At 46.3% G+C, this 11757-nt stretch overlaps 1 protein-coding gene across 2 annotated transcripts; it reads left to right on the top strand.

The window, feature by feature from the left end:
- The first annotated feature begins 101 nt into the window (after positions 1–101).
- rasef (RAS and EF-hand domain containing) lies at positions 102–11229 on the top strand. Of its 2 annotated transcripts, none has more exons than XM_035380463.1 (17): positions 102–1279; positions 3078–3224; positions 4227–4317; positions 5223–5324; positions 5421–5498; positions 6186–6301; positions 7144–7209; positions 7321–7405; positions 8191–8267; positions 8409–8628; positions 8953–9066; positions 9207–9354; positions 9580–9661; positions 9887–10001; positions 10277–10396; positions 10724–10800; positions 10975–11229. In XM_035380463.1, the coding sequence occupies exons 1-17, from the start codon at positions 957–959 to the stop codon at positions 11078–11080; spliced, it is 2067 nt and encodes a 688-aa protein (XP_035236354.1). In that variant the 5' UTR covers positions 102–956; the 3' UTR covers positions 11081–11229. The 2 variants fall into 2 exon arrangements, with proteins under 2 accessions (XP_035236354.1, XP_035236353.1); XM_035380462.1 differs by having other exon boundaries at positions 8176–8267.
- Positions 11230–11757: the final 528 nt, after the last annotated feature.

The following is an 11757-nucleotide window of genomic DNA, read 5'->3' as shown; positions in this document are numbered from 1 at the left end:
TAGTTAACTATTAAAATAGTTTGCCTCTATTCTGGGGTTAGTCTAAAACCTTTAGATTACACAAATACTGACCTCCAGCATTAGCGCTTCAGATAAACTTAGAGTGGGAATTCTGAGGAGTATTAAGTGTATATGACTCAAATGAAAGACACGAGTCAATCAATAACTCGGGTTACATCCGGTTGTACTGCCGGTGGCCATTCTGACCAAGGTGAAAGAAAATGAGGAAAATATTACAGAAGAAACAAGCGTCTGGTGTAATCACCGGCTCACTTCTTTAAACTGTAAGCTATTAAACTACGAAGCTATTAAACTGTAAGCTTAACGCTGATGTTGTGTTTTAGGCCTATTCACACAGACGACAAACGTTACCCACCAGCAAAAATTCAAACGGTGTGCTAAAACCATTTTCATACGTTTTGCATGAATTGGACTCCGATGGCCCCTTGACGCTTGCAGATTACGATAGGAACACACCAGCATGTGAAATTGGAAGAAGCCTAGCCTACACAGCACGGAAAATATTGTAAACGCACTTATCAGTCAGATTAGCGCACGTTCCGCTGCAGCTCCTGGACGGATGCCCATTTTTGTGAGGTGTGTGTTCCTTTCCGTAAGAAGGTAAACCGCGAGACAGGTTCGTGGCGTCAGCAAGGTCCTGCTTTTCGCTCCACAAGGTGATATGAACAGACGTTGAAATATAGCAGGCAGCAACAGGCGACGGGAAACGGCATCGCCGCAGATTGCTTTTTACCTGTAAGTGCTAGACTTTTGGATACTTTCGGGTTCTTCAACAATGTTGATTTTAATGGACGATGGGGCTGCGCCGTTTTTTGAATTTTGACACTTGTGGTGTCTTACGTTTGATTTAGTAGTCGGGGGTATTTTGTGGAGGGGTGGATTGGTAAATTAATAAAGGCCTAAGTAACTTTTGTACATCGACTGACATTTTCCCGATGGATTTAGCTGATGCTCCGGACCAGCTGCGCTTGCTTTTTCACGCTTGTGATGTGAATAATTCGGGACGAATTGAAAAAGAGGAGTTCTTCAAAGTCTGCTCAGACTTGCACGTACGGCCGGCGGAAATAGAGACCATATTTTCCCAGCTAGATCTGGACAGGGACGGATCGATTAACTTTGAGGAGTTTAGGATCGGATTCCAGGGCGTTTCGGAGTTCGTATTTTGGGGAGAGATGGAGAGCGAGAACGGCGATGGATTCGCTCAGGCGTGGGAGACGTTCCAGAGCCGGCTTGGGGAACAAGCAAAATTCATTCCCAGGTGAAGTATAAACCTCGCGTTATTTCGTTTTAATTATTTTAACATAACATGTTATGTTATGTTAATTATTTTAATTTGTGTCCTTTAATTGCTTTTTATTAGTATGTGCTTACTTTGATAGCTTTTACTTATTAACGATAACATTGCTGTTTGTGTACACAATAACACGAGCCGACTTTTACACACACATCTTAAAAATTCAATAAATAAATACATAACTTATGTTTGGTGGTTATTTATTTATTTAAGTCAGAGTCCCCTGTTTAGGTCAAAAACAGAAAAAATACATTGGATTTCTACAACTGTATAACTGCTTGTCCCGCTGAAAATGTCAGGTAATACCAGCTGGGATTCTAAGATGGTCTGTGACTGGTCAAAGCTGGTAAGGATGGTAGAGTGGGTTGGTGGCCATACTGGTGGACTAGCTGACTACAGTCTGGTCAGCTGGTGAACAGCTGGTCAGCCAGCTAAAACCAGCTAGAATTGTCAACAAACAAAAAAAACCTGTCTTAACCAGCTTGATCAGTTTCAGCCTGTTTAAGATGGAAGTTTCACCAGGGTGGATCTCTGTCTCTCTCCCCCCCCCTCTCTCTGTCCCTCTTAAACACACATTATACACACATTATACATACACACATTAAACACGCTATTGCCCACTGATAGACTGGGTCCTATTCTGTTTCCAGCGCGTGGACATTTGTCAGTTTATTAAATTCATTTTAAATGATCTGTAATGATCTCCAGTGTTTTGAATGCGATTACTGTGAAAATGTTCCGTTTTGAACACTGTGTACATGCTTTGTATATCACCGTGGTAAGCAGATTAGGCACATTCTCTTACAGAGACCCTGTTTGTATGCGAGACACAGGCCACTAAAGCGATGTATCCATTACTCCATTAAGACCACTACACCGATTAATCCATTACTCTGTTAAGGCCACTACACCGATTAATCCATTACTCCAAACCTCCTTCTTGAGTCACACGAGCATTTATGATGCTTGGAGTCAAAATGCAGTATGATAAATACGGTGAACGGCCAAACAGCCATTTCTCCTGTACATAAACTGTGTCTGGAAACGACCCTTTTGTTGCACGGTGCTTCCTGTTGTCATTGTTACGAATGTAGGGCGGAAATGAGAAGATGGCGGTCGGGTTGGTTGCTCTCCTCGCGGTCCACAGGCTTTGGGCGAGATTATGAAGGCCGTCTTACAGGTTGTTGACTCTGTTGGCTCTGTTGATCTTTATGGTTCGGTAAACTGAGACCCGCCCAGTGCTGTTTGAACCCAGCGGAGTCAGAGCACTCCCTATGAGGCCCTCTTCCCCCTCCACAGAGCCCTGAGGGGGGGGAACTGCTGAGTGTTTCGCCCTGCAGGGTTGATTTTGGGATGGATGGGGAGGGGGGGGGGGGTTTGTTTGGGATTTCCCCGCTTCGATGTGATGACTGTGCGCCCGCCTGCGCCACTGCGCTTCGGAGGTGTGTTTTTCCCTCCCGTTGGGGGAGAAACGCGAAACTTCTGTGGAAAAAAAACCCGCTCTGCTGCCTAACCCCCCCCCCCCCATCCCATGGCCTGCAGCATTTACCTTCAGCAAAAACCCACCCACCCACCCGGCTAAAACCGCCAGCCGCTTTTGGGAGAACCGCAATCGGGTTCCTGCGTGGAAACGTATATGGCGCGTATGGCGCATCAGGGGGGTTTGGGACTGAGTCCTTTAAAGGTTTTGTGGCGTTGAAAGTTTTAATGGTGTTATAATAGTTGTAATAACGATATTAACGATAATAATGCCGTACCGTAGGAGCGAACAGGCGGCCATTTTGTACCAGAACATCCAGCTGACGGAGCCCCGCATCCTGCCGCAGTACGAGCGCGTGATCACCAACTTCATCCGGGAGGTCCAGATACAGAGCACCGAGATGGAGAGCCTGGCGCTCGCTGTGAAGAGGTACGCACACACACGCACACGCTCACGCACACACACACACACACACACACTCACGCACACACACACACACACGCTCACGCACACACACATTATACACACACACACATTATACAGACACACGCACATATTACACGCACACAGATACATACACACACACACATTATACACACACACATTATACAGACACACGCACACACACACGCATACACAGACATACAAACACACACAAATACACAGACGCACACACACACACACACATTATTCACTCACGCGTGCACACACACACACACACAAACAAACAAACAAACAAGCACACATATATACACATATACGCACACACTGGAGGGCTGGTGGACTAGGGTGTGCTGTATTGAGTATAGGTGTGCTCTATTCAGTAAATGTGTGTTGTGTTGAGTACATGTAATTTGTGTTGAGCAGGGATGTGTTGTGTTGAGTAAGGGTGTCCTGTGCTGAGTAAAGCTGAGTTGCAATGAGTAAAGGTATGTTGTGTTGACTAAAGGTGTGCTGTGTTCAGTAAAGATGTGTTGTGCTCAGGGATGGTGTTTTTGTTGAGTGAAGGCATGCTGTGTTGAGTAAAGATGTCTTGTGTTGAGTTAAGGTATGTTGGGTTAAGTAAAAGTGTTTGTGTTGAGTGAGGGTATGCTGTGTTCAGTAATGTTGTGCTGTGTTGAGTAAATGTGTTGTGTTGAGTAAAGGTATGCTGTGTTCAAAGAAGTGTTTTGTGTTCAGCAATGGTGTGCTGTGCTCAGTAAATGAGTTTTTGTTGAGTGAAGGCATGCTGTGTTCAGTAAAAGTATGCTGTGTTCAGTAAAGGTGTGCTGTGTTCAGTGAAGGTGCTCTGTGTTCAGTGAAGGTTTGCTGTGTTCAGTAATGGTGTGCTTTCTTCAGTGAAGATGTGCTGTGTTCAGTAAAGGTGTGCTGTGTTCAGTAAAGATGCACTGTGTTCAGTAAAGGTGTGCTGTGTTGGGTTTCTCTCTGCAGATCTCAGGATAAGGCTGCCATCCAGCTCAGTGAGATGGAGGAGGAGATGGATCAGCGAATCAGAGCAGCTGAGGGTCTCACAAAGCAAGAGGTACCTTGGCTGTACAGCAAACTGTCTTTACCTATACCTTTATTCTGTTTGTAACACACACCATCTCTCCCTATATATAGTGTACAACACACACCATCTCTCCCTATACATATAGTGTACAACACACACCTTCTCTGCCTATACATATAGTCTACAACACACACCATCTCTGCTTATGCATAGAATGTGTTGATCTATGATTGATCAGGTCTAGGTCAGTGATTGATCAGTACTAGTTCAGTGATTGATCAGTGATTGGTGTGTGCTGGTTCAGTGATTGATGAGTGCTGGTTCAGAGCCAGTTCAGTGATTGATCGGTGTCAGAGATGTTCAGTAGGTCAGAGCTGGTCTCTGCTCTGGGGAACTGGGCCGGTTATGTAAGTGTGCAGTGACTCGGCCTTGCTCGGAATGATGGCTGTTTACTTTGGAGCCGTGGTGTTTGCTCTGTCCACGAGAACAACCACACCTGCAAGCACCTGAATGCCTACACACACACAAACCCACACACACACTCTCTCTCTCTCTCTCTCTCTCACACGCACACACACAAACCCTCACACACTCTCTCTCTCTCTCTCTCTCTCTCTCTCTCTCTCTCTCTCTTTCTCTCTCACACACGCACACACACACATACACACACATACACACTACACTACCATTACAGACCAACAAATGACACCAGTATTACACACGTTGCACCAGCATTACACACATTAAACCAGCCCTATCAGCCCAGCCCAGAGGTTAGCTACGGCTCGGCCTTTAGCAAAGATACCATGGCAACACAGAACGGGGAGCGCAGGCACTTATGCAGACTGCTGGGGGGTATTGAACCCAAATATCATATGTTCTCACGTCCAAAACACAGCACCCCCCTCAAGGTAGGGTGACTTCCTGTTTTACAGGAAGGGAAGAGGGCAGAGATGCAGATGGTGCTCTGCGAGCTGAAGAGGCAGTACGAGTCCGAGGTCTGTGAGCTTCAGCTGAAGATTCAGAAGATGCAGATGGTAAATAATGACAATAATAATAATAATAATAATAGTAATAATAATAATAATAATAATGATAGCAGATCATGCAGACGGAAACTCCATTTCTCACAGATTGAAGATCAGTACAAGAATATCAACCTGAAAGAAGAGGTGGCTGCACTCAAAAGAAAAATCAGTGAATTGTCTGTGGTGAGTGTTTCTCTTATTAGTCCTGTCTTGCAGAACCACACGTCCCTCGCACAGAATCTAGTCCACATCTCTATGATCTCTTTCTGCCCCTTTGAATGGAAGAATTTGTTGTGCCTTTCAGTGGTCAAACACCACTTGAAGTCCTGCCCCCCACCAAAAAAACAAGTCACCACCGTGTAATGATTATAGGATGGTTAAAGGTTATTTAGCTACCAAGTAATTGTTGTTTCTGTAGCCAGCAAGGAGAACTAGCTAAAGGAATTAAATTGACTGACAATACTAAAAATAGGTAGAATTCCTGCATGTTGACTGTCGTTGTTGTTTTCTAAAATTAATTTATATTTGCCAGATAACAATACATGCTTGTTAAACGTGAAGATGGATGATGTCAGCTAGCGATGTGTGGCTATTGCATTCTCCTTACTGATAACCACTATGTCAAATTCAGTTTTAATTGTGCAATTAGATGGTGGAACAAGATGGGAAAAGGGTATTAGCACGTTATTAGGTTTTAATAGTTATCTGGCTAGGCTGCCTGACAAGCAATAGCTCAAAAGCAGATATATCTACATAATGAGTATGCTGTTGCTCACATAAACAATATATCCATGTTAATAGTGTTAAAGACAGGGCTAATTGGAAGTGTGTGTGTGTGTGTGTGTGTGTGTGTGTATTTGTGTGTCTCAGGAGAATCAGAGGCTAAAGAAGGACCTGCTGGAGTCCCACACGAATATGGCCTTCCTACAGAGTGAGCTGGACGCTCTGAAGAGTGACTACACTGGTCATTCCATCAACTGTGAGAGGTACACACACACACTTGTGCACGCACGCACGCACACACACATGCACACACACACACACACACACACACACACTTGCGCACACACGCTCACACACATGCACACACACACTCGTGCACACACACACACATGCACACACTTGCACACACACACACACACACACGCACACACACATACTCACACACACACTTGCGCACACACACACACACGCACACAGGGTTTTCTCATATGTGATAAGGAACATGTGTTGTGTGGGTTGGCCAGCGTCAGTGTGTAAACATATTCCCTCGGGGTGTCCTGTGACAGTCACTGGAGGCAGTGTCGCTGATCAGGAGACCATGTGATGTCTGCCTGCCTTCGCCATGGTGGTAACAGGATATCCTGGAGTGACCTAGCACTCCCAGAGATTCTCACGCGAAGCGCCTTTCAGTTCCGCGTTACCTGGCAACGATGCACGGGGGGAATAAACCTGCCCCTTTCCCGAGCGTGTGTGTATGTGAAAGTGTGTGTGTGTGTATGTGTGTCCTTTGAGTTTGTGCATGTACTATGAGTGTGTGTGTATGTGAAAGTGTGTGTGTGTGTGTCCTTTGAGTTTGTGCATGTACTATGAGTGTGTGTGTATGTGAAAGTGTGTGTGTGTGTATGTGTGTCCTTTGAGTTTGTGCATGTACTATGAGTGTGTGTGTATGTGAAAGTGTGTGTGTGTGTATGTGTGTCCTTTGAGTTTGTGTGTGTACTCTGAGTGTGTGTAAGATGGTGTGTATGCAAGTGTGTGTTTGTGAAAGTGTGTGCGTGTGTGTGTGTGTGTGTCAGATAAATAATTTTGGGCTTTTTTTTCTCCTCAGAGAAGAGGCGTTGAGAGGATACATAGATGAACGGGACAGTTTGGAGCGACAGATAGAGATCCTGCAGTAAGTACACACACACACACACACACACTCACACACACTTTCACAAACACACACACACTCATCTGTGTCGTGCTGGTTTGATTACTCTGTCCTTTTGGCTCCGCCCTGCAGGTCAGCCAATAGGAAGCTCCACGACAGTAATGACGGCCTGAGGTCGGCCCTGGAGAGCAGCGTGAGCAAATATAACCAATGCCTGGTGAGAACAGCGGCAAAGAACCAATCAGCAGCTCTGTGCAGTGTCATCCTAGTGCATTGTGTGACCTGTAGTCTACTCTCTGATGTAACTGAACTTATGTAACTGACCTGAACTGAACAATTAATATGGACATGTAATGTATTAGAAATAGTTTACATGTGAAGTGTTCATAATTCAATATTGTTGCCATATTAAATCATTTCAGTTTTAAAATGTTTTTATTGTGAATCAAGATTGAAGATTTAATTCAAGTGTGAGCTATGTGATTCCAATATGTGTCTGAAACTGTTTTCAAAGTATCCTTAAAGATTTATTCTTATGGTGCAACGGCTGCTTTTAAGTTTATTTTAAATAGATTTTTTAATTAACACTTAATCAGATAAAAAACAGAATTTTCAGTTTTTATATTACTGTATATAGGTCTCTCACATCTTATAAAAGGTAGCTGGTGTGAAGTTGCTAGTTTGAGGATGTGGCCCTCAGATGTGGCCCTCGGTGGTCACTGAGTGGCGTGTGAAACTGCACAAAACCAAATCCATTGATTTGATTGGATTTCTCACACTCTCACAGTTAATGGAGGGGCAGTTGAAGCATGGAGTTATGTCTGTTTCTCCTTCCTGACCAGCTTCCTTTATGTTTCCAAAGAGCAGACCTTTCACTTTGCCATTCCCAAGCTGGTGGCCGAAAGCTTAATGATGTAATGCCTTGTTGTGATGATGTCACTGTTGTGCCTGTGATGTAACTCCTGTCTGTGGTTTATGTAATTCCAGTGTTATAATTTGCAGCGCCTTCAAACGTCGACGGGCGACACCCTCTCCATGGCCAGCCCCAGACTGAGCGAACTGCACTCTTCCTGTGGCCGGTATGACATCAGCTCTGTGCCCGTAGCCGATTGGTCCGTTAATTAAATGAATGTGGCTTCTGTGGAGTCCGAAAACGTTATCTGATTCTCTGACGTGACACTTCCTGCCCCGTTCTGCTTTGCCCCGCCCCCCACCCCCAGGACGTCCGGGTCTTCGTTCCAGGACGAGGACTGTGATTCGCTGGCGCTGTGCGACCCCATGCGGAGGCGGAGCTGTGAGGTGGACAGCCTACCGGAGAGCTGGTTCGACAGCGGAACGTCCACCATGCGCGGCTCCACCGGATACGACTCCGAGGCCGACGCCCGGCAACACAAGCCACGGCGACCGGACAGCCTGGCAGAGTACGCCTACGAAAGCGATGTAAGAACACGGCACACACACACACACACACACACACACACACACACATACATGCGCTCACACACACACACACGCACATATGCGCACACACACACACACACACACACACACACACATACATGCGCTCACACACACACACACACATACACACATACATGCGCTCACACACACACACGCACATATGCGCACACACACACTCACACTCATGCGCTCACACACACACACACACACACACACACACACACACATACATGCACTCACACACACACACACACACACACACACACAGTATTTATGTGTATGTATGTGTTCCTGTGATCCCAGGCTCTGGATCTGCCGGACGGGTCGGACAGCAGCTCGATTCTGGACTGGAAGCCTTTAGAGCCGATCAGCAGGAGCAGCCCGGCAACCTTGACCCGGAAGTGTCTGTCTGCTCAGGTACCTGTGTGAGCTGGTGTGGTGAGAATGCGCACCTGTGTGAGCAGGTGCAGTGTAAGCAGGTGCTGTGTGAATATGAAGGTATCTAATGGGGACATGAGTATGTGTTGTTGAGCCGCACCTGTTCCTGTTCCCTGCAGGTGGACTCTGAGGACCCAGGCGTGAAGCTGACGGGTTCTGAGCGCGTGCACAAGATCGTTCTGGCCGGCGATGCTGCCGTCGGGAAGTCCAGCTTGCTGATGCGACTCTGCAAGAACGAGTTCCGAGAGAATGGCAGCACCACACTGGGTATGCACGCGCATGCACAAGCATGCACATGCACATGCATGCACACACAAATGCGTGCACGAAAAGCATGCATCAACAAAGAGACACATGGACATGCATGTGTGCGCATGCATGCTCACGCATACCATCACAAGCTGAGTATGCGTGTACAAAACACATGACGTCATGCACAGGGTATGGAAAGGGATAGCTGCAGTAATGATGTAATAATGATGTAATCCACAGGGGTGGACTTCCAGATGAAGACTCTGGTGGTGGACGGAGAGCCAACAGTTCTGCAGCTCTGGGACACCGCAGGGCAGGAGAGGTGTGTGTGTTTGCAAGAGCGTGTGTGTGTGTCTGTCTGTGTGTGCGTGTGTGTGTGTGTGTGTGAGTGAGTGTGAGCGTGTGAGTGTGTGTGTGTGTGTGTGTGTGTGTGTGTGTGAGTGAGTGTGTTTGCGTGTGTGTGTACGCATGCATGCTAATGCATAGTGTGTGTGTGAGCGCATGTGTGTGTGTTTAATTCATTGTGTTGTGTGTGTGTGATTGACAGGTTCAGGAGTATTGCCAAGTCATACTTCAGACGAGCTGATGGGGTCCTTCTGCTGTATGACATCACGTGTGAGAGAAGCTTCCTCAATGTCCGAGAGTGGATAGACATGATTGAGGTACATCTTTAACCCTAAACCCTACACCCTAAACCCTAAGCCCTAAGCCCTAAACCCTAAACCCTAAACTATAAACCCTTTAACTCTGAACGCTCAACCCTAAACTATAACACTAAACTCTTAACCCCGACCCTGAACTCTAAACTGTAAACTCTTTAGTTCTGACTCCTAAACCCTAAACTATAAGCTCTTTAACTGTGAACCCTAAACACTAAAAGTATGTGTATGTGCGTGTGTGTGTGTGTGTGTGTGTGTGCGTGCGGATCTGTATGCAGGACATATCCCAGGACAACATTCCCATCATGCTCGTGGGGAATAAGGCTGATCTCCGGGAGCAGGCCCTACATGAAGGAATCGAATGCATTACCACCAGCCTCGGGGAGAAGCTCGCCATGGTGAGTCCTGCCCCATGCTGCACGCTACATCCATGCTATATACTACGTACCGTACACTACATCCAGCATGCTACTGTACACAGTGCATACTACATACTACATACTACATACAATACACTACATCCAGCATGCTACACGGTGCATGCTACACAGTGTATACTACATACTACATAAAATACTCTACATCCAGCATGCTACACAGTGCATGCTATATACTACATCCAGCATTCTACACTGCATGCTACATACTAAATCCAGCGTGCTACACAGTGCATGATACATACTCTGTAGTGCAGGTGTTGTAATGACTCTGTTTGCCCTCTCTAGAACTATAACTCACTGTTTTGTGAGACCAGTGCCAAAGAAGGCTCCAACGTGATCGAGGCTGTGCTGCACCTGGCAAGGTAAGAATCACACCTGAACGCACCTGTCTCTATGATCCACCGGCCTGATCACACCTGAACAGACCTGTCTCTATGTTCCGTCAGCTTGATCACACCTGAGCACGTTTTTGTGACTCTATGGTCAGTAGGCCGGAACACACCTGAGCACACCTGTAAGCTCTCTTCTTCACACAGGCAGGTGACTAAGCGGATTCGTGAAGATGAGGATAAGGACTCTGTCACCAACCTGTCACGCGTGCACAACCGAAAAATCTCCAACGTCACCTGTTGCACCGGATAAACCATGCACGCACTCCACGTGTCTGCCTGCCCCTCAGAACTACGTGTGTGTGTGGTGTGTGTGTGTGTGTGCATGTGTGCGTGTGCGTGTGTGTGTTTGTGGGTGAGACCGCTCCTCACAGAACTGTATATGTGTGTGTGTGCGTGTGTGCGTGTGTGCGTGTGTGTGTGTGTGTGTGTGTGTGTGTGTGTGTGTGTGTGTGTGTGTGTGCGTGTGTGCGTGTGTGTGTGTGTTTGTGGGTGAGACCGCTCCTCACAAAACTGTATATATGTGTGTGTGCGTGCACATTTTTACCTGAGCGTACCTGCGACAGTGTGTTTACAGCCTCTCTGGGGGGAGACACATGATCATCACCTGACCTACTGAGTCCTTTTACACTGGAGGGTTTTTTTTCTTGTGCTCATACTTCACAGCTTTTTTGGCTCCCTCTGGTGGTCGGTGAAATAAATGTAACAGATGATCAAAGGCCCTATACCTGCCTGTTTACATGTCCACGATTATATATATAATATAAACCCTCATTTTGTATTTTATTTTAGTTTTATTGTTCTGTTTTTTTCCATTTGTATTTCACACAGGCTGATTGCAGTAAAACCAAACCAAATGCCATTGAACAAGATGTGCACACGTGTGTGTGTGTGAGAGAGAGAGAACTGTGCAGCTTGTTTATTACAGTA

Source organism: Anguilla anguilla, chromosome 10 (assembly GCF_013347855.1).
Source record: "Anguilla anguilla isolate fAngAng1 chromosome 10, fAngAng1.pri, whole genome shotgun sequence".
NCBI lineage: Eukaryota > Metazoa > Chordata > Actinopteri > Anguilliformes > Anguillidae > Anguilla > Anguilla anguilla.
Note: the sequence above shows the minus strand (reverse complement) of the source record. Positions and strands in the feature narration are given on the sequence as shown.